The sequence below is a fragment of the Besnoitia besnoiti genome, chromosome I, assembly GCF_002563875.1.
Source record: "Besnoitia besnoiti strain Bb-Ger1 chromosome I, whole genome shotgun sequence".
In the NCBI taxonomy this organism is placed as follows: Eukaryota; Apicomplexa; class Conoidasida; order Eucoccidiorida; family Sarcocystidae; genus Besnoitia; species Besnoitia besnoiti.
In genome coordinates, this window is record NC_042356.1 from 2,940,756 (window position 1) to 2,966,694 (window position 25,939).

At 56.3% G+C, this 25,939-nt stretch overlaps 4 protein-coding genes across 4 annotated transcripts; 2 read left to right on the top strand and 2 right to left on the bottom strand.

Annotated features, from left to right (window-relative positions):
* Nucleotides 1-2,863: 2,863 nt before the first annotated feature.
* BESB_004380 (ribosomal protein RPL35A) lies at nt 2,864-4,337 on the bottom strand (the record flags this gene model as incomplete). The annotated part of the gene is made up of 3 exons (XM_029359193.1): nt 2,864-2,992; nt 3,336-3,477; nt 4,270-4,337. 3 exons carry the CDS (start codon nt 4,335-4,337, stop codon nt 2,864-2,866), a joined length of 339 nt encoding a protein of 112 aa, XP_029222106.1.
* A 3,781-nt stretch (nt 4,338-8,118) lies between these two features.
* BESB_004390 (putative calmodulin) lies at nt 8,119-9,831 on the top strand (the record flags this gene model as incomplete). The annotated part of the gene is made up of 3 exons (XM_029359194.1): nt 8,119-8,197; nt 9,015-9,119; nt 9,566-9,831. 3 exons carry the CDS (start codon nt 8,119-8,121, stop codon nt 9,829-9,831), a joined length of 450 nt encoding a protein of 149 aa, XP_029222107.1.
* Nucleotides 9,832-11,660: 1,829 nt separating this feature from the next.
* Nucleotides 11,661-17,332, top strand: BESB_004400 (uncharacterized protein; the record flags this gene model as incomplete). Its single annotated transcript, XM_029359195.1, has 9 exons — nt 11,661-11,754; nt 12,112-12,286; nt 12,555-12,724; nt 13,037-13,891; nt 14,077-15,387; nt 15,717-15,899; nt 16,175-16,317; nt 16,609-16,734; nt 16,991-17,332. 9 exons carry the CDS (start codon nt 11,661-11,663, stop codon nt 17,330-17,332), a joined length of 3,399 nt encoding a protein of 1,132 aa, XP_029222108.1.
* Nucleotides 17,333-18,340: 1,008 nt separating this feature from the next.
* On the bottom strand, nt 18,341-25,334 carry BESB_004410 (uncharacterized protein; the record flags this gene model as incomplete). Its single annotated transcript, XM_029359196.1, has 6 exons — nt 18,341-18,640; nt 19,404-19,500; nt 20,023-20,921; nt 21,433-21,489; nt 21,926-22,048; nt 22,542-25,334. 6 exons carry the CDS (start codon nt 25,332-25,334, stop codon nt 18,341-18,343), a joined length of 4,269 nt encoding a protein of 1,422 aa, XP_029222109.1.
* Between the last annotated feature and the right edge of the window lie 605 nt (nt 25,335-25,939).

Sequence of the window (25,939 nt, forward strand, 5' to 3'; positions counted from 1 at the left end):
TTTTTTTCCTAAAAGGGAAAAAAACTGTTCGGCGGACTCACGATGTCTCATGGTCGTTGCGTACACGGGCAGTGCACGAGAAAGGGCGGAACCGTCGGCGTCTGCTGTGCGGCAGCTCGGCACCTTCTCTGCCTTGAAAAATAACGTGTGCTGAGCTGAGTGAGAGACCACGCAGAATCCAGACGAAGAACGTGTGCGCAGCCGCGCACGCTTGGAAGCGCAGGTGCCCTGAAAGTAGAGTTTCACGGCGTGCGATTACATGACAGCGCAGCTGGAGGACTTGAAGAGCGCAGAGACAGGTAGACTTGTACTGCTATGAGGCAAGCGCTGTCTCGTTTGGAGCGGAAAGTGCCCTCGACAAAGTGGCGGCGGAAAAGCCTGTACGCTGGCCTGTTTTTTTGTGTGAGTCGTGCAAGAATGAAGCTGCAACAAGAGCGCGAGCCTCCAGGTGGATATGCACACCCCCCTCTGTAGGGCAGATGCTGAAAATAAGCGTAAGCAGGGGCCCTGCGGCGCACGAGAGAGTCGAATATGTAAAGAAGATAGTATGTGTGACCTGGAGAGAGCGCATTCACATACATCAGTCGGCGCCAAGTAGAGTGTTGTTTGAATTCTACGTCATGTGGTGGCTGATGGGTGGGCTACGAAGCAATCGAACACACACAGTTCCCGGTTCTCGCTCTTTGCTCAGCACGACGGCTAAGAAACGTGGTGTTTTGTGCCTCACTGTCTCTTTCCCACGAAAGAGGGTGTGCGGTTGACGCGCGTGCCACCCTAGAGCCGAGAGCGCCTTCTTTTGATGTTGCAGTGGCGCCCACCTGCCACTCAAAAAGCCGCGGTAAGAGGAGGCATCTCGTCCAGCTACGCCTTTCTAGTTGCGGCCACACAACTGGACCGAGGTACCGGCTTCACGAAAGAAGCCACGTCAAGGATAAGGGTGCGCAAGCTTCCGAACTCTTCTGGACTTCATGGTTTCATGCGTCTGTCTAGGGCAGCGATCCTCGCAAAAAAAAACGCGTGCTGGTCGGCAACAACGCCGTGCCCGCGCTGAAGGAGAGCAGCGAGACATTTCACCACCAGAGCGTATATCCCCTGCTGCCTCAGCGTGCTGGAAACAAGCACTCAAGAGCCTGAAACTCGTCGAACCTAGGCGCATGCCACTTGCGACGCACACGCTTTATCTCACGGAATTGCCGCGCGGTCAGAATCGGTAATTCTCGCCAGCAGAATGCTGTCCGATGGTTGATCCATCAGTACCTTTAGTTCATCATGTGCGGCGGGGTCTAGTGTCTGATGTGCTGCGCGTACTGCGTACGTGATATCTACCATCGGTGGCGACAGCTACAGCACGCGCGGACGCGTACTCTCTCTGCCCCCCCCTGCCAAACGGCCGACTTAGATCCTCCCGCCTTTATATTTGCAGCACCCCGCAGACATCAGCGAATGCGTGCCATTCGCGTCGTGTTGCTTTGGAATGCCAGGAAACCATCTGAAATGAGGTGCCTCCTCGAAACAAGCAGGCGAGCGTGCTGTAATAGGGGCTCACGGCACTCGCGGCGACACAAAGGCCACGTCGCGGACCGAAAAACTATGCGTTGCAACGCATCATCGTGTCGTACGAGCCCGGCCGCAAAAACAATCAAGACTCGAGCCAAACCGCAGGCTCTTCCACGGTGAACTGCAAGTCCACGTGATACACTGGAACACGCACTCAGAAAGAAAAGGTTCAACAAACTCACAGTCGGGTCTCACAGTCGAAATATCGCCCAACAAGCTTATGGCAGTCAGCCTCTTTAAGTCTCGCCATTTGCGGTGTCCGATGGTTGATCCATGGTGTTTTTCATCCTGCCAAGCCTTTGGACATCCACTTATTGAGAATCAGGCAATTTCACTGACCTTAGTGCTCGGTAGGACACTACGGAGCGGGATTGTCCTGTGCCATAGAAACCGCCAGACCATGTCAGACTCATTCAAGTCTCGCCAGCGCAGAGCTGTCCGATGGTTGATCCATGGTTGTTTTTTCTCATCACTGGTGGCGTTTTTTCATCACAAGACTCGAGTCAAACATCCGCTTCCACATTAGACAGTAGCACAACCGCATCAAATGGGCTCGCTCACGACTTCGATGCAGTGACTTGCACAGCCGTTCGCTACTCAGTCACACCAAACGGGATATATCGCAGTCACGGAATTTGGTCTGTATGGCATTGAGAGGCCAGCAAGACGTCACGGTTGGTTGTCATCTGCTGGTGAGTACAGCCACTGTAAGTTTTGCATGAACGCAGAAGGCATATGGAACCAGAAAATCCGCACGCCAACGAAAAGCGTTCTTGCCGGTACTTCGTTTTATCTGCAGACTCTTGACGTAGTCTTCCAGGAAGTCGTGAACTGTTTGCTTGACGTGTAGCCCAGAGCGACAGACCTAAGCTGCATCACCTCTACGGGGCGCTCAACTGCAAACTGTTCGTCCACGAAAGTAACCGCAGAGATACTCTGCAAGTGATTTCGTGGATGCTGCAAACACCCACGGCGTGCAAACCGCTATCTGCTGCTGCCTTAATTGCACCACAATACCGTCAGACACACGGTGTGTGCTTCAACGGAGGCCGCGGGATGAGGTTGCTCGAGGCCACACTCTGCGTGTGTGTCAACCAATCAGAATGACAGAGTAAATTAGAGGTTCACGGGTAGTCCGTGCAGAGACAACTCCGGTTTCCAACACAGACGACGAGGGACTCAACGACGCATTAACCCCAGTACGCGGAACGCAGTCAGAGCCGTGGATCTGGCGTTGCGAGAACCACGCCGGGGTCACAACCCCGCGCCTCCCTGTCTTTCAACAACTCGGCGAGAAAACAAAGCCTCAAATGTTGGAGGGATACAGGAACACACGCACGCGGCCAGCGATGGCGGTCGGAGGCAGGTTACTGGTGAACTTCGCGCGCACTACGCCAGTGTTACCGTGCGGGCGGCGGATGCGTCCCCAAATGACCTGAAAGCAAAAGATAACGACGCACCGTAACTCGCGTAAACGACACTGAAGGTGCTGCCGCTTTCCAGGCGCCAGCCAGCATAGCTGAGACGCCAACAGAGGGGTCTCCACACGAGCGCCTGTATGGGCGCAGAGCCAAGCGAAAGCGAATGTCTCCCTAGAAAGCTTGAACGAATTCCATACCCACCGTAGCTATCTCCGTCTTTGATCCCTCCCGCCCCACTCGTGGACAGATGCTGTACTGAGGCAAGACGCCGAATCCCGCAGGCGCTTGTTCCCGCCCCGTGCGATACAGATCCCGGAAAAGTGCACCGTCTTCACGTGGGAGGCAGCAGCCACTCACTCGGTACTTGGAGCCCTGCTTCTCCGTCTTGGCTCTATAGACGTACGCGACGCGCTTGCCAAGGTAGAACTGGGTGTCTTTGCGGTCATTGACGCCCTCCAACTGCAGGAGAGAGCATGACGGATACTGGTTGATCTTGGATCTGCAGACACGGGACAGAATCACAGGCACGCATGCTAGGCATTCGGGAAAATCTTGTCAAACACGTGCCCGCTGTCGAACGCCGTGAGATGCGCCCGCGTCTGGCCGCCACGTCCCTGCCAAACAGGAGGATACCAACAGGCATCCTCGTCCCCCACCGAGGAGACCGTGAGATTAGATCCTTCGGCCCGAAGCAGCCACCGGCACAGAAAAGAGCAGCCACTAAAGGTCCTCTCAGTGGGGACACACAGGCACGGTTCAAGAAGCGTGCGCACAAGTACATGCTGTAGACCCTTCACTGCGGGGAGTGTGGCCGGGTGGGTCTGCAGAACGGGGAAAGATCGAGACACCGAAAAGGACTGGCGCTGATTGAGAGCCGGCAAAGGTATTTCCAACAGGCGCGAGTTGGCAGCGCGGCACACACATGCGGATGCGTTGCTCCGCGGTCGGCATGCACGCCTGTCCGGGCACAAAAAGTTCTCTGCCCGATTTTTTGAAGAGTGCAGACTCTCCCAAGTCGTCCAGAACCAGTAAAGAGAAAAAGACGAGACAGTCACGTGGCCTGAGTCAAATCGCGGTCGCTGGGAATGGAGAGGGAATGCCCCCACAGTCGCAGTCAAGCCGGTGGAAAGGCGTATCTGGGAGCGTCTGGCCGCCCGTAGAACAGATCCAAGCTCGGAACGACGATGTCCCACAGCTCGGAAAACAAAGAAACGAAAGATCGTAGGCAACGTGAAACTCGACTCGCGTGCTGTGCCCGACATGAAAATCCATGGAAACAGGAAAAACATACCTTTTATATCCGAGCACAATCCCCCGCACATACAGCCTCACGGGCTGCTTGGTTCCTGACTTCTTCATCCTCGCAAAAAAGAGTTGAAGCAGTTGATGACAAGGAAAAAGAAGGGAAATATACATCAGAGCAGAGACTACGGAGACCCCGTCTCCTCGCCTCAGTCTCTCGGGAAGCTTTCGAAGAGTAAAGCAACGTTTTCCATGCAAAAGAGCCCTGCTGTGCCACATCAACGCAGGAGACGAGGGAAGCCCATTTTTTCGTCATCCCACTCGATCGCCTTATTGACGAAGGCATGTCGTCGTCCCATAAAACCCGAATGGATTAAGCAAACAGCATGCAGTCAGAAGGGTCTGCCAATCCGGTCACTTTCGAGGCAAGCACCCCATATTTGCACGGTTGCTTTTCTTTAGAAAGCAGTTTTCCGAGAAGACGTCTAGTTCGAGCTCGAACCTTTACAACTTAATTCAAACGTGTGCCCCCGTCAGAGTGTTGCTGTCCATGGCAACGCAGGATCGTGTTTCGGTGTGGGAGGGCGCACGCCCGTCGACTGGGAAAAGAACGCGCCGCGTTGCTCTACGGGTCGAGTCACCCTACGCTGCTACCGTAGACTCCGTAGGACCCTGGGAGGCAGCTCCTGCCAACCTTGAGATGTCCCCGGTGGTGAACTTAGCAGGCTGTTCATTTTTGCTTCCCCTTTCACACTAGTGACGCGCTGCAGTTCAACTAATTGCTTTTCTTCCAGGTAAGTCTCTGCCAGCCGAGGATCACTGGCAGACGAATGTGTAGCGGCTGTGTCGGTAGGACGTGTATCCGCAAAAAGACGAAGTCAGATTAGTTTGGAAGCTTGGGGTGTAAATATGGCTCGCATATGAGCGTTTTGAATGACTCAGAGCCGCACCCCGTAGGGGAGTGAACGTGTCTGGTGAACCGCCCATAGCGTAACCCCGAGTAACCCGGGTCCTGCACAGATGGTTGGGGTCTATCTTCGTGGGTTCTCAAAGCTTGCACGAGAGCTCGCCGGAGAGCCACCTGGCACCGTGAAAAGGACTGAAGAGCACCACAGAAAGGCCTCCAGAGGCACGTAATTGAAATGCGACCTTAGACGTCACACACCGCTCTCTACGGCTTTGTCGTTTCCTCAGTGTCTATGGACGGCTCAGCCCGCTGCTTCGAACCAGTGTGTCATCTCATAGGAAGAGCCCTATTAGTTCGCACGGTAGATGCTCCATTCTGTTTCCGGCAATGTTTCCAGATGTACTGAACACTCCTGGTGGGTAAGACTAGTACAAACCGTGTAACGCCAACGAGCTTGATGATGCACAGCCCACCCTGCCTCCTAATTGTATCGGCGTTCCGTGACACAAGATAGAATTAGTGAGCAAACCGTTGAACGATGACTTCTCTCGCTTCAGCAGAGAGTCCGGCGGCGGCACGCGAAATCGGCCTTTAAAGTCCGGGACGGCGTCGCAAGACCGGCAAAGTCGAGCTGGAAATCTCACTCTACGAGATTGAGAATCACTGCCGAAGAGAGGGGACACGAGGCGGACTGTGGGCTTCCATGTGTTTCGGCAGAGCCCTGCCATCTCCGGTCCTGCCTCAGGAAACACAGGCTGTTACAGATTGTGAGTCTGTTTAGTACCCCGGGGCGAACACGTGGGTGCCCAGGACTGCCGAAGCAGTCAGCATGCGAGGATTTTCCCCCGAAACTTCGGGGTGGTAGTTCGAAGCAAGTCTGTGCTTGCAGCTTCACTCTACTGCGTCCTCGACTGTGGACTGCGAAGGACGCTGGCACGGGGGGTGCAGGCAACAGGCAGTGGTGGCACGTGCGCCGCAGGACAACGGAAGAGCATAACAATAGTGGGACGGCGGTGCAATGCGCGTAGCTAGCCTCCCCTGCTCGCCGTTCAGCTTTGTAAATGGGCGAGATTAGCTCGTCGGTTGATTTGGATTCGACGAGAGTAGCATCGCTCCGCAGTTTACGGTGAGCGCCGTATAGAGTTTCCTGCAGCCACATGGAACAGAGGGATCCTTTGCTTCTCGTGCTATGAAAGGATGTCTTCCCTGCAGTCAAAGGCGGTGCGTGGCCTTGTTGAGCACATGCGCGAGAAGTTGGCAACATCGTGACATTTATCCACTTGGAGGGTGGCGATTCGTCCCCACTGCGCAGACTATTCCCAATACCAACAACGGGTGTAACTGCTGTGCGTCCCTCGCACATTTCTCGCAATGGCGTGTTGGTGTCTAGACACCGGCTACATAGCGTATTAGTAACGTGATATTGGCCTCCCTCTGGAACGGGTTCCGTCAAGCTTGTGCAGAAAGCGGTGGTGGGGGGGAAGGGGTGAGGAGGAGAGGGAAGGACGCCTCCGACCAGGGAGCGCTCGTGCGGTATTGCCCATTAGGCACACAGACTAGCGCTGGTGAAGCGATGTGCGAAAATGAGGTTGCGAGCAATCGAAGATTTAGCGGCATTACATGGGCACAGTGGACAGGATCCGCAGTGCTCTCCACGTTCTTGAACTAAGAGAAGTGGTGTCACACCGCGAATTCTGCGTCGTGACTGCAGTGAAATCCGTGCAGAGACGTCCGACGGAGATATTGCGCATGTGCTACGTTCATATCATGGGACCTTGTTGCCATGGAAAAAAGGATAGAGAACCTGCAACGGCCTAAACAAGCAGCGCACTGATCCAGGCCGAGATCTCTCCCCTGTCAAGACGAGCCATGCCCTCGCTGAGTCCAAGACACCCCGCTCCGCGATGCTGCTTCCCAACCGCCGAAAGATTGATTGAGAAGAGCGGTAAATACCGAAGCCTAGAAACCAACTACCCATCCACCCCTCGCGGCGGCGCAGCGCGACAGGGTCGGCGAACCACAGCTGCTTTTCTAAACCACCAGTGAGCCCGCACTTTTCTGCTTTGCGCGATGAGAAAAGCTACAATCACCGCACTGTGGCAAGCAAGATACTGCGCACCATAAACAAAGGCAGGTTTCATCTGGAGGAGAGCCTCTGATCTGACCGTTTCGCGTGGTCGACTCAGACTGCCACTGCCGAGTCCCTTCAGACTGCCTCCACTTCCCTGGCTGCATCGGCATTGTGAAACAGACGACGCCATCGAGGTTCCTCAGAACGCAGACGCTACCCCTTTCACCTTGTTTGGCGTGAGGAAAAGTCAGTTCAAGGGACCACAGGTTCTCGACGTTGATGGTGCCTTTATGCCAACCGTTCGCTGACCTGGTGGAAGACAACTGGTGGTTCCGGTCCCAGCGCGCGCGATTGGCGGCGAGGTTCGTGTGCAACGTGTGTTTTTCTAACTTGAAAATAAGCACTGCGCCGCGATGACCCGCTACTGGTGCAGAGTGAAATCAAGAGACCGTCCCGCTTTTCTTTGTTTGAGACGGCCTTTCTGCCTCCACATCCAGCTCTGAAAAAGCGTCAGCGAACCTACACCAGGAAGTGCTTGCCGCTGGGCGCGGTGTGAGCTGCGCGCTCAGGGGGCGAAGGGGATTGATTGTTTGTGATGAGGCTGCTGTCAGCTAGGCTGCTCACGAAAGCTGTGGTGGTTCTGGTGACGCTTCGTTCAAAATCCCCTCTTTTCTCAGTCCGCTCCACAGTGCAGCAGGTCGTTCAACGTGCGTGCGTGCGCCTTTTTGAAGGGCAATTAAACGAAACAGAAAACCCTGTGTGTTCCTCGAGCGCGCGCAAATTCTACGTCTGAACGTCTGTCGCCGTTTCGCCCTTGTTCTCCTTTTCCGGGGTGCTCCCTTTGGTCCCGTAGCTGGTGGTGGGTACTGTAATAACCACACCCTCGTATACTAGAAGGCATCTTTTTTTCGATAAATAAAATGGCGGACCAGCTTACTGAGGAACAAATTGCCGAGTTCAAGGAGGCGTTCAGCCTCTTTGACAAAGACGGCGATGGGAGTGAGTTTGTTTTGCAAGCCGTGTAATCAGTCGCATCTGTTCGTTTCTCTGGATCTTCAGCGTGCATCAGCAAGTGTTTAGAGACGTATTTCGTGCCATTTCTGCACATGCATGATTTTTAGTTCTCGAAGACGAACTGTTGGTGACTCTCACGTGCGCCGTGAATTCAGAAATCCGGCGCTGTGTGTACCGACTGCGGCACGCGCACAGCAGGCAGGCACTGCGGTGGCCGCTGCGCGCCTCGTGGAGCTGTGTAGTCTTTCGGAGTAGCGTCTGCATGCCTCTTGTGACTAGGATATTTCAAAGAAAGATATCGATCTGTCGGTGCACGAGTGCGTCGCAGTGTTCACCGCGTCTGGACGGCGGAGGTGCAACGCCTATCGAGCGAGGAGCGCCCACCTTGCGGCCGCGGAGGCCTACGATACAGGCAGGCCCTGCCCGCTGGTGGAATCCGCTGTTCCTCTCAAGATAGCCTCTCTCTGCGTAACGTGTAACCGCGCGCAGACGCTCTGGAAGGCCGAGGATGCCGAGACTCCTGTGCCGCTGCGAGCGTGCGCCTTATGATTCGTCTTTTTGTTGCGTCGTGTCCCTCGAATCAACGCCACTGCATACCTAAGAACTAGGCGCACCAACTGCGTGTCGTGCTTGTCCATACAGAGGCAAAAGCGAGGCCGTGTAAGGCGTTTCTCTGTTGCCGATACGGCGGCAACTGCTTTGGACAGCGCGGGTCCTGGCGGCCACTGTCGCAGCGCGTGGTTTCCGCTCGACTTGCATCCGGAGCAGCACAAGTGTCCCTGGTGCTTGTGCATTTTTGCAGCCATCACGACTAAGGAACTCGGCACGGTCATGCGGTCGCTCGGTCAAAACCCGACAGAGGCAGAACTCCAGGATATGATCAATGAAGTCGACGCTGACGGAAATGGTGAGTTCTGCATAGCCTTGTCCAAGAAGCGTCCCGGCATCTTCCCTTTACGAGTGAAGGGATGTCCTGATACACTGTGTGGAGACTTCCGAGCGGTCGGGCTGGCATCGTAGCATGCACGATTCTGATGCACGTCCCGAAGGAAACGGTAACGAATTGGGGTTGTGAAAGCCGCGCAGGTCCCTAAAGGACGGCTCCGTGGTGCTGCTGCCTTTGCGGAGTCCGACATAAAGCTTGCGTTGCATGGAAGTCTGTTTTCTCTCGAGGTCACCGAATTGCCTTATATGTGATGGGCGGCGGACGCCTGCCGTGCCCGGTGAACCGGTATATCTGCTTAATACAGGATTTGACAGTGTCGGGAGAAGACATCACACGGATGGTGTTGGCTATCAGTTGCAATATTCATCGGCTTGTTTTATGTGAATGCGGATGCTGGCCGGTTCCAGGCACCATCGATTTCCCGGAGTTCCTTACTCTGATGGCGAGAAAGATGAAGGACACGGATACAGAGGAGGAGTTGATTGAGGCGTTCAAGGTTTTCGACCGTGATGGCAATGGCTTCATTAGCGCAGCCGAGTTGCGACACGTGATGACGAACCTGGGCGAGAAGCTCACAGATGAGGAAGTGGATGAGATGATCCGAGAAGCAGATGTGGACGGTGATGGCCAAATCAACTACGAGGAGTTTGTCAAAATGATGATGGCAAAATGAAAAGATGTTAAACAGCGCCATCTTCCTTCTGTTTTGAATCGTTCTAGTCTGTTTTCGCCTCACGCACATCTAAGGGTAGATTACGGTGTCGGTTGTTGATATGGTGCCGAAAAGCCAACGTATGTTGCTAGGTATTGTTTCTGCTCCTCGGAATGTCTTTCTTCCACGCAACTCTGGCTCGGCGCGGACCCCCTTTCCTGAGGTCTCTTCACGAGGCTGAAGCGACTTCAAGTGTCTATGTTTTAGTTCCATCTCTTCTCCTCGAGAAACGCAAAGCTTTGAAAATGTCTGACTTTTCAGAGTGTGGACGATTGCGCTGCCGTTTTCTCTGGAGACAACTATCCAGATGTGTCGCTGTGCTGATAAGACAGCACTTCAAAACAACAATCTGTCATCGTGCGATAACAATTGAAGGCATGAAATCACCTGCATCTGCGGAGAACACTATGACACCCGCCTCTACTACGCACTGCTAGGCGGACCTGCAAACATGCGGCTGGCGCACATGTTCTGCCAAGAAATTCGCACTCCTCGAGAGCGCCTCGTGCACCACGGTGTGAAGAGACACCCGCGTGCCAGAATACTGTGCCCCTGGACAAAGTAATGTATCCTTAACATTTGCCGTGTAACCGTTGCGTTCAGCTGCGGAGGAAATCCTGAGTCGTCACCTCGATAGGACCTCATGTAGATAAGCGAAGGTTGTCGCTATTATAGACAGTGACCCTTATGGACTGGTAACTGTATCACGCGAAATCAGTTGGCTGGAAGCCTCGAGAGTGCACATGGAAAGCATGTCTTAAGAGGTGCAGATCGAAGGGTGTAGGTCGACGAGGCAGTGGCTGCCAAAACGTGGGTGATCACCGTAAGGCTTCCTCGCAGGTGACTGCCCGTTCACCTGTGGGACGGAGCACCGTTACGAGCGTAAGGAAGCTTGGGGCGTTAGCCGGTCTCTCACGGTGTGCGCACAAATGTTTGAGTGCAGCAACCACCACATCGTCGACGTGAGAAGACTGCCGCAACGAGGAGCGATCTCTCTGTTATGATGCAGGAACTACACAAGAAGCCAGACACCTGTTTCGGGAGGGCAGCCTAAGGCTCCTTCTGCATAAAAAACTTACAAATGAGAGTCCCGTTAGCCAGCCCCTTGGAGAAAGGGAAAACGTTGCTCTGACGGCCCATCGCGGACGTTTGTGCGAGCGCCGTTCTCGCTCGTGGTTGACGTTGGCTGTTGGTAGCCATCTCAGGAACGTCATATCTACCCCCAGCTATTTTTCTTCTAGAGGCAGTACCAGCATGAATCGTAGCGTAGTACGGTAAATAATTAGCATTACCGAGAGACATCGCAATGGATGTAATCGACAAAGCGTGAAACGTGGTTGGACTTTGTGCGACTTGCCAATTGAGTTCATTGCATGACTCGTCCTTCCACCAGAGGCCGCTGAACCCAGCAATGCTAGCAACGTCGCGAACTGCACCCCCTCGTTTCTGTCGTTTTCCCCTTTCCTACCATCTGTCTTCTTGAAAAGACATACTCCACGCAGTGGCGCATTTCGTGTACCCCGTTCTGGCAACGGCCGCTCGATTGCAGCCTTCTCTCAGCCGTGGATTCTGACCTCCCCACTTGACATTTCCCGCATAACAAGGCAGATTAGAGCATCTCGTAGAGCTTCCTGCTACACGAACGAAGGCAAGACAAAGCGAACAGCATCTGCGTGCCGCGTTCCGCTGCGCACGCCCGGCAACAAGCTCTGCATGCCAGCAGGCGGATTTCGTTGTTTAAGTCAGTGGAGCCCCTAGGGACCACGGCGGACACGTGTTATTCCTCCATCATGTTGGGAACCCCCTTAATCCTGGTTCTATTATTCTGGAGAGCCGCGGCTGCGCATGGGCAAAGACCGGAGGGAGCCAACGACGACTGTCGCGGTAAGCGCAAATCCTTCTGAGACAATAAATCCAGGTGGAATGGAAGCGCTGTCAGGTCTGACTTTACATTCTTTGTTGAAAATATTCTGCGTGGCTCTCCGTATCGGGATCACAGCTTTCACACTTTAGATGAGTCCACCGCACACCGAAGGACAGCGGCCGACGCACTGCCTCAGCACGCCGGCTTTCAAGATTCTTGCCGGCTGCGATTTGCGTTGTCGCACTGACTGCGTCGCCTAATCCACGGCGAATCTTTACACTTGATACCACAGGCACTCGCAGAGTGCTGTAAAACACTCTGAAGTACCCTCGATAGCTTGTAGGGTGCTGCGGTAATGTCCATATGCGTGCGTGCAGGGCGCAGTTCCTCGCCTGGAAGCGTTCTCCACTACGGAATCAGCTTGGAGCTCAAATCACGAGTCCCGGATGCTCTTTTGAGCTCTCCCCTTCTATCACATTCGGATTCATTGTGTCTCAGCTATCAATCTTTCCACAGTCACCACCCGTCGTACTTCCCCACAGCATCTATTCGGTAAGAGTGACTTTAGAATTAGGTGAAGCAGGAGGTAGTGTTGGTATTGTGTTATGATTTTAGCCATCATACAGTTGTTGCGACCGCCTGTGCCGAAAGGTGGCGCAACGAGTAGCAGTTCTGAACCGACAAGCCACCACATGAGCAATGAAATTGAAGCAGTCGCTAACTGAGAGCGGGGTGTTTAGGGTGGGTACCTTCGGCACCGCTAAATAAGCGTCAACGAGTTTTTTCATTCAGACTCCCGCCCTAACATGTACTACTTCAGGTATGGCCACGCGTCCCCAGCAAATACCTTACATGACGACAAAACTGCCTACTTTGAAGAGACTGAGAAAGACGCGTTTGTTCTAAGAGACTGCGAGCAGTACGTCCTGCAGGGTAATTTGACTCTCTGCGGGAACCTACATGTAGACGGTCGCCTCAGTGTGATGCCTGGTAAGGCACTAGTCTCCCATGCGGCTGGCATCCCACAGTACATTCGATTCGCCAGAGCAACACCGCATTCTGTAGCAGATTTAGCGAGACGCCTTAGCAGGTGACGTATATCTGCCCACCGGAGCCGCGGGCGCTGTCTGAATGGCATGAACATCTGGCTGACAATCAAACGTGAATGCGGCGCAAGCATGCGTACTCTAGGTAGGGAAGCGTCGAGCTTCCACGACCGCCCGGCGCTCACGCCTTCCCCGTCGCTATTTCTCTTCGCCGTTTGAAAAAATATTTCTTGTGTTGTTCTTTGCACCCACGCAGGAGTAAACGGCACGGCCGTGTTCGACTCGCCAACTCCTTACGTGCTCAGTCGGTGCCTACTACACGCTGTGCCCCGTTCGGGCTCGCTCAAGCTCGAGGGAGCGTCGCTCTTCGTTTCAGGAAACGTTCAGATTGGGGGATCTTTAACAGCCACTGAAGTGTTTTTGGATTCGGGGGCGGAGCTGCTCGTGGGAATGCGGGGTACACGGGAGGCTCTGCGAGCGACGACGACTGGCCAGCTCCCTCACAGTGCGGAACGTTCTTCTACACCCAACTCGGAGGGCAATTTCGGTCCCATGTCTGCCGGAGATGTTGAAGAGGAGGTTCGCAAGAAGCGGGGCAAGCCCATCAACCATCTTGTCTTTTTCAGGCGCACATACGAACCTATGGACAGATGGGTACCAAGTGATCAGGCCACACTCCAGGCGGCGGGCCTGGCGTATGCAGATCCAAACCGGAAGAAGCCACTCTCTGTTGAAATTAATTGCCCATTATTGGACGTATTTGGTGTTCCGGCCACAGATGATGAAGCGGCCACAAGGTCGACGCAATGGCCCCTGCCGCTAGGGCCGGTTGGGGACGTCACTGTTGGCAAGCTCGTCGTTTCTCGATCCTCACAACTGATCGCCTTTGGAAATATTCGTGCGGATGCATCAGAGATCTATGGTGCATCACGGCTGAACTCGGTCTGCGGCAATTACTTGTCAGATACCGACTCAGCCGGTCTGATCGTGAGGGACGCGTCTATTGTCACGCTGGGAGGCCTGAACCTAAGTCTCTTCAGTAACTTGTATGTTCGAGGAGGCTCCTACTTCTCTCAAACAGGCCCTGCGCAGATCGCGTTCGACACACAGGGTGAGCCTAACCTAAGAATGGCCAACAGCTCCTCTCCACGTGCACTCTTCTACCCACCTCACAATCCCACGAGGCACCGACACCGTTTTGCGTGTAGAGCGCATTTTGTGAATTGTCGGTAGCGGATGAATACGGGAAATTAAGCAGCCCAGCACGTGTACATTCTGTGTTGCTCTCGTAAACAGCTTCGGCCGGCGACATCTACTTTGCAAGCAATCTACTGACGACATCGATGATCCTGGACAATCTATCCGAAGCAGTAGTTGGTGGCTCCCTCGACGCGGTCCGTTTGGTGTCACTTGTAGAGGCCTCAGAGCTTCTCGTAATGGGAGAGTTCAATTCAACAGCGCTGACTCTATTTGATGGCTCCAATGCTAGAATTGCTGGCAGAGTGTTTGACGCCAATTTCGTAAAGCTCGAATCAAATGGGTTTCTCCACGCGGCTCCGACAGAGACTGCCCATATACGAAGCGCACTGAAAGTTGCTCAGAGCAGCACGATTGTTTTCGATCGCGTGCCGCTGCTTCTAGTCGAAGGAATGATAGAAGTCACTAATTCCGATTTGCAGGTAAAACAGGGAGGACTTGTTGCTAGAAGTAGCATCATTCTAAATGAGGCACACTTGCAGGTCAATGGCAGCCTCGCAGCCACAGGGAGATACTTCACAGGGGACGAAGGGTTCACTCAACAGGAGCTCGAAACGGAGTACCCACCTACGACTGAACTGGACGAGGGCGATGATCCTGACGTGACTGACGGGATGGATATCGACCGAATCGATCACGAAACTCGTCCCCCAAGGGAGAACAGTAAAGAGAAGAGTGGCAAGGAAGGAAAGACTTCGCCACCGCCCGAGTTAGAGTTTATTTCAAACAGTAGTGAGCGTGTTGACGATGCGGACTATCATAAACGAGAGAAAGCCGCTCCTGTTGTCCAACATCCAGCGGGCGGTGAAGAGCCAGCCAGCTTCAGTGCGAGGCGCTCTATGGCGCGTGAACTCCCTGACACAGGACATCAGCTCAAGAAGCACAAGCGGCTAGATGGACAGACTAGAAACCAACCGACACCTCCATATCCGGGGAAGACGGAACTTCGAAGCGACAATGAAGTTGATGAGGACCCACCGCTTGCCGACGGTCGCGCGCAGCCCCACGCGTGGAGCGGAGCCGGGTTCAGCACGGATGGTGAAGATATATCGCTTGCGGAAGATATGCTTAGCAATCTGGAAGAGACGAATTCGACTCGTATTCGACTTCCGGCCCTGGCAGCTGTGCGGTCGTCCATTCTAGTCGGGGGGCAAGTGTACCTCAACAACACTTTTACGCAGCTGGCCGCCAGGTCAAAGCTGACTGTTTTTGGAAAAGGAGGGATTCGTGTTTCCGGTGGAGGCAGTCTTCAACTCTTTAAAGGCGGACTGGTTGAAGTGAGACTTGGCGATGTAACAGTGGATAGTGTCCTCTCTCTTCTCGTACACAGCAGTCTCGAGGTTCACAGAGGTAAGAATGCACACACGCAATAATGCGATCGAATAGGATTTCGCAGAGATACATACAGCCGTGCTCAGACGTGAAGCCGAATGAAGAGGTGACTTTTCTAAAAACGGCGAATGTAGTGTACACCAGGTGTGCTTATCGGGTGAGCGTGTGGTTCCCTGCTATATGTGCCGTTTGAACAGCCTGTAGAGACCCACGCTGTTTAAGTTTTCCCGTCAACGCGCAAGCGTTGTGGAAATGACGGGGGTGGAAGAGATGAAGAACAGCCCTATAGTTTTGTTGCGCACGCCGTCAGTGCTATCCTTCATTTGTGGGTCCCACTTGATGCGCAGGTAGCATCTACTGTGAGGATCTTAACGTCAGGACGGGAAGCACTCTTGCCAGCGCTAATGGGGATCTAACGGTCAGCGGAGGAGCAGAGATAAGCGATGGAGCGGAAGTCAGGGTGCGTCACTGGATGACGGTTCAGAGGGAGAGCCTGCACGTGCTGAACGGCTCAGTCCTCTCGGCAGAGGGTAAGAAGGAATATTTGTCTGCAGATGAACAAGTAGAATGGCTACGCTTGTCGCACGACTAGGTGATTGTTCGTTTCTAGGCGGCGATGCTGCCCGGGCGCCCCAGAAACCGACTTTCTTGTACTCTCCCCGCAGTGAATATGCAGTAAGAGGTTCCGCTGTGGCACAGTGACCTCGGTGCCCTGGGGCGATTCTGCCCGTCTCAGACAAACCAGAGCCCCGTGTTGCTGCAAACGACAAATACGGCAACCCTCTTGTGTGGTGCATTTGCGCAGCAATTGGATCTGCGTACGGCGATATTTACTGTGGCGCTGGCTCTGTTATCCAGTCAACAAGCGGAGAGATAATCGCACAGCGGCATATCATTGCACAAGACAGATGCAAAATTCTAGCAAGAACGTACGTTCTTGCGAAAGAGGTAAGCGCGGGGGGTCCCGCCGGCGATTGCTCCGGCATCGATACCTGTTCCAACAGAACCACCTCAACGTGCCAATGTCAATAAGGTACCCCTTGAAGATGCTGATGCCCCCGCTGTTTCTTCACTGCTGCTCGAGCCTGGACTGAGGGGCTGTCGTGCTTTTATCGTGCTAGTCCCGTTCGATAATGTGAAGGTTGCGGGCCTGTAGTAGCGAACGCAGGTGGATCGCCACGATCTTCTCTGGCATCGGAGAGAGCCCTCCCTGTGCTCCCTTGTCGGATTCCTCTGTAGGGAATAATCTCGTTGGAGAACCGTGGATACGTGGAAGCCAAAGACACTGTGCTCGCACCTGATGCGGGTGTGCGGAGAACAATCGAGTCTGAGATCAAGATGGGGCGAGGCCACGTTAACGTACAAGTACGTGGCCTGGAAAGCTGTGGTGTCTTATACAGCTGACGCGAAAGCTCTCACTAAACGTATTCATAAATGAGGACAGCCTCCCTTGCTTGCGTCCACCTGTATCTACTTCTCATGTTTTTACGCACACCACAAGTCATGGCGAGAGGGGTACAGCCGCATCGAGCGGCAACCTTTCACGCGAGCTTGACAATCAGCAGGGAGTAGTGTTAGTGAAACGCGGTCCAGGTATCCTTGTGTGCACCTGTCTGCGCAGGTCATGCAAGTGTCGCCTCCCGATCATCTCCTCTTTCATCCCATGTATGACAGTCCCGTGAGCCCGGAGCTGGCCTTCGACTGGCAGGAGCGCCAGCGAGCATCTGTGAATCAGCAGTGGATTGCCACGCTGCCAAATACCAGGCTGGGCGAAACAACGTTATCCAATGAACTGCGCCGACAGGCTGCGGCGCGCCGCGAAAAAGCGTTTGGGGAAGAATGGCCAGCTCGGGAACAGCTGCAAAGACCCAGTCTACCTCCCTTGTCCTCCGAATCTGTCGTCCCCGGGGTTGAGTCTGCTGAGGCATACCGCCCGCATGCCCGAGAAGGAGCAGAGGGCTAGCAAAGCCTCAGTCAATAAGCTCCTACGCTGTAGTATCAGTATCTCGGTTGAAGGTGCCCCCTCTTTGGGCTGAGGCGGAAATGCGGCGCAACGCCTCAATCCTGGGGCGGGAACCCGATTTCGAGGTCTACGAAGAAGAAACAGCGGCCACCCAGTCTCCGCACATTGAACAGCATGAATTCTGCCATGGCTCTGGGCTAAATGTCTGCCTTTTTGGGCACATCTTCAGTTGCATCGTTTGCGTTTCTCGGTGTGCCGCGCTACCGCTTATGGATGTCGTGCTAGAATAATCATTTTTTGTGCTACGGTGGTGCGCGAGCTTTGATTTTGTAGTAGTGCACGTTCACTTGCCATGATGAGACCGTCTTTTGTCGTATACCATGGCGCAGTAATCAGCGGAAGCCTGCAGTTATCGCCAAAAAACACCTGGCAGTTAGGTTACGGCTGCAGACGAGCCAGGCCCCATCAGTGGACGCCAGTTGCATCTGCTTTGCTCACCAGGTGAGTTGCACAAGAGGCAAACCAGCAAACTCAGCGTACCCTGCTAGACGTATGTTTTGCAAGGCAGCCTGCACTCGCCCCCAGAACGCCAGCTATACATCGCATGAGTTCTCCACCAAAGTCAAGCGTATTCACTACCCAGCTGGATCACTTTACGGCCCGCCAGAGTGGATGCTGAACAACGCCGGGAACGCCGCCTACTTGAAAAGAGTTCACTCGTGAAGTTCAGACAGCTTGACTAACATTCGACAGCCAAAGCGACCGGCGTCAGCATGAAGGCGTGGTTCACACGTATCGGTTGCTGTACGCCGCACTCGTTAGTGGGGCTGACGGGTGCCGAGAGACGTCCATCGACTCGTCACGGCCATGGACTTATTCCTCTCAACCTGGCAGCACTGACGTGGCCAAAGTGGCAGCCCTGTTTTTCTTTTTGCGACTCTGTTGCAGCACAACAAGAGTTTCTATCAGGTCATCATTGTGGATACCGAGGTAGCTGATTGCTGAGGCCTACGAAGGACACACGCGCGTCACACGCAGCAGCAACATCAGCGACCACGTTATCTCCCGCGCAGCCCATGCGCATGCTTGCTTCAGAAGGAAAGCTTGCTCATCTTGCTCAGGAACACCGTCACACTCGCTCGAAAGCCTTCTCCGGCGCCCCATCGAAGCAACGTACACGACTGCTGCAGCATCACATCCGCTTCCAGGTCCTGGGTCCCCCAACTTTGGAGCGAAAGATTCGGCAATGCGTTCCCGCCGGGGGATTCGTCGGATCGTCCTCCGGCCGCCCGCCGTCACATTATCTCTCTGATGACACCGGGACAGAAGGTAACTCGCACAGCGCTAGACACCGCAGCACGAAAGACCGCATCGGGGCCTTCGCTGCAATCCGATACAGCCGCGACGTCAGACAGCTGCTCGCTCTGGCAGACCCAGAAATTCGAGATCTGAATTGCTAGACTTGCACGCGCGCCGCCTGAAGCCCTTTATCCTTCCCTCGGAGTGAGGCCTCCGACCAGACTTTGCGCTCCAGTCAAAGGAGAGCTGAGATGGTAACTATTGTGGGTATAGAACCAACTGAACACCATGCACTAACATGACCGAAAAACAGCGCAGAGTAGTCTGGTGGTGCATACCAGTTGCCTCAGGGGCAGGAGGGTCAGCTCTTGAAACATGCCGGCGTTGTCGCACAATAGACGCTCGAGGACCAGCATCCTTCGGGCCGAAGGACGAGGGACTCCTTTCTTTCGGTGGAGAAAATGGAAGGCACAGACAAGCTTGTGGAGCTGCGGAGGCAAACGTAGAGGGGAACACAGCACGACTCGAGGTGATCCTTCACGGAGTGTGGAAGCACCAGCTGCAACTGCAAAGGCAACTGGCAGTCTCGCCTATGACCGGCGCGTGAGTGCAGACGACACCGTCGCACTGGAACGTACATATTTCGTGACAGGTGAAAACAGCTCCGTCAGCGCCTACGACTTTGACATCCTGCAGCTCTCCTACTACCACGTGAACACCACTGCTTGCAGACGCTGGTCGGCCTTCCACCTTCTGCGCACTTGGAGCCTACCTCAGGCGGTCCGAGACTCGCGTGCTTCAGAGTTCTGAAGCATCCCAGGTGCGTCTCGACGACTTGAAAGAAGGCCGCACAGGTCGCGAGCAGGTGCCTGCGCAAGAAGGGTCGCCAGCCAGCCGCGACATGCTTCGCGAATACAGAAAAGATTCGAAGAATTCCCGGCAGCCAACCCCCCAACCCCCCCCCGACATCCTTTGTGACTCAATGGAACGCCTATGAAACGCGCCTGAGGCCACGGAATTTCGATGCCTCCGCGTGCTATCGGCACTCGTGCGACCTGACAGGGTCTCGCCGACAGGGCTTAAGCGCTTGACGCATAAGGCCCGGAAACTTCTGAAGACAAAGACTGCTTGCCGACTCAAACATGGCGCTTCCCGCGTTTCGTTCACGATTTTCGCGTCAGAGAACTCTAGAAAGTGCACGCATTGTTCTACGCTGCAGCCCGCGCGGCTGGCGAAGTGCGAGCCCACCCCGACATGCCCGGACTCGGATCTGAGTTAAGAGGCTGTCTAAGATTATCCACGCTTGCAGAAACGGACTGCCGCAGCCCGGCATGACACACTCGCGGTGCTTCAGGCTCGCGACGCGATTGTCTCTTCCTTGTGGGCCTTACGTCGTCAAAGCTGCGCGAACAGCAGAGGGAGCCGCCGCACCTTCGCGGGCGCCAGTTCTGTCACCGGGAGCATCTGCCGGAGGAGGCATTCGCCCCTCTCGGTCGACACGACAACACCGTTCTTCGTCCTTTACACGCGCGTCACAGTGCAGCTCCTCCGCTCCTGATTCTCCTTCTCCTCGTTGCCTCTCTCCAACTTCTGAAACCATCGCTTCGTTGTCAGCCAGGTCTACGAACTTCGCGACCGCAAAAGCAGTATTGGCGACCTCAGTGAAAGAGGTGCTCTGCGGGATGAAGCGCGTCACAGCCTCCACAAGCTCCGTGGCGAGTAAAAGCTGCCAGATTGTTTCGACGTCCGGCTGTCCCGCGCTTCCGGTTTCTGCCTCATCGTGAGAGATACCAGTCGAAGCCACGCATGATTCTGCCCCGGTGGCTTCTTCGCCATCGGAGAGATTCCGTGTCAGTGCCCTTTGAGCAGCAGAGACGTCCGGGCACTTGGTACCAAGAAGGTCTTTCGCCTTCGCCACAGCGTAGCAGATGACGAAGGCAGAGGCTGACGTCAACTCCCCCTGAACATAAAGCCTGGGAATGCTTCGCTCTGCCACGCCCTGGTCACCGCTTTGGGTCTCGCTTGCGCTATCCCACCTCGCGCGCGTCAGTGATCTTTCTTCGCAGCTCGATGCTTGCCCTAGAAGCACACTTGCCGCGCGCTCCGCGGAGGGCGGGAAAGACACTTTTGGGGAGAGGGGATGACGCCCTGGTAGCTCGCCAGAGCTCCCACACACCGTCAGCAACTCTCGCGCCTGAGATTTGGCGGGATGTTGCGGATTCTCTCGTTCTATAGCGTGACAGACCACGTCGGCGGCTTGGCGACTAAAGCAACTATTGGCAGACCCTATCTGACGTCAACCGACAGACACAATAGTAACAAACGGGCAATCACTGAACGCAGGCTTCTGCTAGGCAGCAAAGGACGGCTTAAACAAGAAAAGAAATCTGCAGAGCAGATGTAAGAACTGCTCTTCCAGTCCCACTTTTCTTTCGGGCTTGCAATAGCCTGCCCCTCGTAAAGTCTGCTGCGCTCAAAAGCTCGAGCTTATCGTGAGTCGCGCTCTCAAAGAGACGCGTAGACATCCACAGGCAACGGACTCGCATGCGCCAGCGGCGTGAGACAGCGGCCACTGCGAGGGCAAGGTGGATCTCCGCTAGCCGCACACTGGCGCATGCATGGACGCATATAACTTGGTCCTGAGCTCGTGCTGTGCGAGAGATCCTGATTGCTACACAAACCTGCTCCCGCCTGAGGCAACGACTAAACGGGAGTCTCTCGCCCGTTGCAGCAGGAGTGTGGCAACCCGAAACGGCGACGACGGCGTCCCAGCAGGGGGACGAACACAAAGCAGTCCCTACCTTTGTTGACGCCTGAAGCAGCAGAGCCAGCGTGTGCCAGTCGCACTCGGAGAGACGCTGCAAAGAAAAACAGGCTCCAACTGCCTCCCAAAGTCGGTAGAGTCGAGCCGACCCTGCCGCCACACCGCTCGGCGATAGCTTTCTGTGCAAGCCCCGAAAACGCATCGTGCCCGCGGACACCCTCGGCGCCCCGAGCCAAGGCGCAGCTGCTCAGCCGCACGGAGTCAGTCTCGCAGATCCCAGACGCTGCAGCAGGCGGCATCGCCTGCGAGATCGAAACTGAGTCTCTCCACGAACAGCCACAGAAGCCGGGGAGCTGAGTACGAGGCTGCCGCCGCCGCTTCAGCAACCGCTGCCGGCGCGACTTCCGCTGCCTGAAGGGAAGGGGCTGTCGAGAGACTGAGGAGTTGACTGGGGCAGCACATGGCAAGAAGAGCGTTGTTCCAGCTCTGCCTCGCGGCTTTGGTGGCTGAGTCCACGCATGCGAGCCTACCTGACTTGCGCAGTGGAACAGCGACGGCACGAGGTCGTCGTCGTACAAACCCAACCGCAGATAAGTGTTGGCTAGCATGCCGATGAGACGCGGCGAGCAGAGGGGCATGCGGGCTGGGAAAACCTGAGAAAAGTCCGCAGAGCCACAGCGGCGGCCAAGGTGCCTTCTTCTGCCGCAGTCTTCCCGTTCCACTCTGCACGCGGCAGCATCGAGAGCAACTCAAATAGACGGGGTAGCCGGTTTTCTAACGAGCGGTGTTTCCACAGGAGGGGCAGCGAGCACAGGGGAATGCCGGCGCACTTCCAGAGTCTGTTCAGTTGTTTTCCGGTTCATATTCGACGCGTTCTGCCCGCGCACAGTGAAGAAGCCTCGCGAGCATCCCTCGCACAACGTGCTCGCTTCCTCTGCCTGTCTGCTCCGCGTTCACTTCTCTACGCGGCAAACAGGTGCAGAAAACTCACGCCGTTTCTGCCCCCGCATTCTGCCCTGCTGCCCTGGATTCAGGAGAGCCGCGAGTCACCGACGCCCACATTTTTACACATCCCAGACTACAGATCCACATCTGGCCGTCTACCTCCCAGTCATCCCCTCCCCCGGCCCCCTCTCACTGGCGTACCTCCCCGACAACCTTGAAGAATTCCTGGTGAAGCACACCGGCGTTCGCGAACGCGTTGGCGGCGACGCCCACGACGCCGACGTCCATGTCTCGCACGCCCTTCACCAGTTCGCGTCCCAGGGTGCCGAAGAGATCGATGCAGCCCGTCTCGTCCGCCGCGCCGAGGCTCGCGTAGGCGACAAGGAGACTGGCGAGCATCGGAGGGGGGAATTGGAGGCGGAGCGCGACTATCATCGGCTTCAGCGCGTAGAACAGCGGAGGAAACACCACGCCGGTGCGAGTGAGGCCAGTGAGCAGAATCGACAGGCGGCTGTACGTCCAGGACCGATCGCCTGTGACAGCGACGCCAGCGCCCCCTCTAGATGCTTTCGCGACCCACAACGGCGGAGTAGCGCTGGAGGAAGATCCACTTCGACTGCGGGGCGAAGCCGAAGGAGCTGGACAAGACGAAGGCGAATTGGGTGACGAGACACCCGCAACCGACCCGAGACCCGGGGGCGACGAGGCCCCCGGCGAGACACCTCCCCCGGGTGCAGGAAACGAGGCGAACGGAGGACTAGCTGTGCTTGGCAAAGCCAAGCGAAGACCCGCAGCGAAATTCGACGCCGTCTCAGAGGCGGAGTTTCGCTCCGCCTCCGTGAACGCTGTGGCAAACACGTGCGTGGCGACAGCATACAGGAAAGCATTCCGGTCAGCGAGGAACGTCGTGGGCGTCCTCTCTGTCAGAAATCCGCTCGCACCGCTCTCAGGCGCCCCTCGATTCACCTCGCCGCTGCAGGATTCGGTTGCCTCAGAGCCCTCCTCGCCTTCGCCTGCCGGCTTCCGCGACGACGGGAGAGGCGGTAGGTCGCGCGCCACGGTCGCAGAAGAGACGCTCTCTGCAAGGTCCGCGGCCGTGGGGCTCTGACGAGCGCTCTCCTCAGCGACAGCCGTACCACAACCGCCGCTCGGCTCCAGGCGCCGGCGAGAGGCCGCATCCGCCCCCGCGCGGGCGGGCCTCCGGTCCGACGAGGACCTGGCGGGTTCGGGTCCGCCGCCCCTTGGCACTCGCCGAAGGGTTTCTGTCGGAGGTGTGGGAAGAGAAGAGAGGAGGTGGACGATCCGGGCGAGGACTTCCAGGTCGCAGCTCGCCATGTTCCGTCCCACGCGTTTGATGACTACGTTGATCATCTCTGCGTCCGCGAAGGCCTCGTTTTCGATCTCCTGGAGCTCCTGAGCTCCGCGTCTTCCACAGCCAACTCCCCTGCCCGCAAGAAGGTTCATCCGCTCTCCCTCTGCATAGGCGCTGTTGCCGCTTCGTTTCTCCTCCGCGGCTGCCTCTTCCCCAAGTTGGTGCGCCCGTTCTGCCAAAGTCCTGTGCGCCTGCAGCCCCGCGCGGCGTCTGCGCTCCTCGCGTGCTTTCGCCAGATGGAGAAATGCCTGGAGGGCGTACAGACTCGCGTACTGAGAAAAAGCCTGGCCGCGCTGGGAGACCAGGCGGCGCACAAGCGCGCGCGTGACTGATTCGTCTTCGCCTTTGTTCAGGGCCTCTCGTTGGTAGCCTTCCACGGGCAGCGGAGACGCGCCTTGGAGAGAGGGCCCCCGCGCGCACCCCCTGGAGTGAGAAAGGCAATCGCGAAGCTCCTGGCGCGTGACAAGGAGTAGTCCAAGGTCGGGGGCAGTCCAGGCGTCGATGCACTCCATGATTCGTCGATCGAGCGCGTCAAGGTTCCCTGCGTCGAGTCCAGGAATCGCCAGGGCGGGCGTGTAATCCTTCGTACCGGCTTCTGCCTGCTCGCCCCCGGCTGCGCCAGGCTTTGACGCCTCGCCGGCCCTTGCGCTTTTCTGTCTGGCAGCTTTCTGGCCTATGCGCACGCCGGAGAGAAGGCGAAGCAGCGTAAAGAGGATGTCCTCTCGCGCAGCTGCTTCCGGGTCGCGAGAGTGCTCAAAGATTCGCGCGAGATGCAGGGGCAGCTCGGCCTGTGGTTTCGCAGGGGAAGACCTCGACCGGAAACCCTGCAGCGTCTGCGCACCCCGCTGGGACTTGAGCAGCGCATTTCTCTCCGCGACAGCTGGCTGCAGGTAGAACGGAACTTCCTTAACCCAGCGTTTGTGGACTTTCTTGCTTTGAGCTGTCCTCGGCTCGTACAGCTGACCGAAGCTGCGTGGCGCGTGGACTGCCGCCTCCCTTTTCTCCAACTGGGCTTCAGCTGCGGCCCGCTGACGATCTGACTGATAGGACCTCTTCTGCACACACGCAAACTTATCCAGAGACTGTGCAGAGAGGTGCAGCCCGCGGGGGTGGCGCGGGGCGACGACGCCCCCCCCGCCGCGGTCGCGCGTGGACGTGTGGAGCCCTGAGCCTCCCTCCGCCCCATCTCCTACGTCGTGCTGTCTTCTTCGTCTCCCTGCATCTAGCCTCCATTGTACTCTGATCTCCTGTCTCTCTGCAGGTCGCGTCCATGTACCCCTTCGCCCGGAATAGGGAAGGGCGCTGTCTCCTCCCTTCGCCTCGAGCCACGAATCTCTCTGTATATCTGCCGACCTTTGCAGACGTGAAACTCCATCGCGCGTCAAGCGTTCGCTTGACTCCGTCCTCGATGCAGTGCTCGGAGGGCCTGCCGTCAGCGGCGGTACCCTCCGCGTCCGCGTCGCCGACGGGTAGAGAGGGTGAAACGGGAACGACGATGTTGGAGCGGGCGAGAGTGCTGAAGACAGGGTACGCATGTGGTGCTCACGCAGGAAGATGTAGCCAGAGGGAAGTAGAAAGCGCACCAGCTCCTGCGACATCGCCCGTCCTCGCAAGGGGTCCATGCTGACTGCCTCTCCAATGGCGATTCATCGGACTTCACCCTCTTCCGACTTGCGCCGCGACCCTGTAAGCGGCCCTGCCGCAGAGCAGCCGCCTGGGTGGAGGCCGTCAGAAGGAGCATAGACACGCTGAGGTGAAGTCACGTATTCGGTTTTCCCTGTTGGTGCCTTGGTGACTCCAAGAGAAGACAGAGCCGCGTGCATGGCGCGTGTCCCGCCGGCGAAGGTCAGCCTGAGACGAACGCGAAAAACTCAGTGAGTTGTCCATATACGACTCTCTAGGAGTGAAGCAGGAAGGGGCTTCGCCCCAACAAAATCCTGGGATTCAGAAAAAGAAGCACGGCAGCACTGTGGGGCTGCCGCCACAGGCCCGTGTGACGGTCCGTTCCTCGAATCGCACACCCCCCCCTCCGCTGTCGGTGTGCGAGCGAGGCTTGCCTGTTGCCAGACAGCAGTCGGCGAGCGCCGTTGTCCTACGAGACAAACCACCCATTGGCGCAGTACGCTGGATGAAGCAATCAGCAAAGCAGCTTGTTGGTGAAGGCCCAGCCCGTCAGAGAGGAATGACCCTAGCAGTGAGCCAGATTCGATCGCAGCGGGCGCGCACG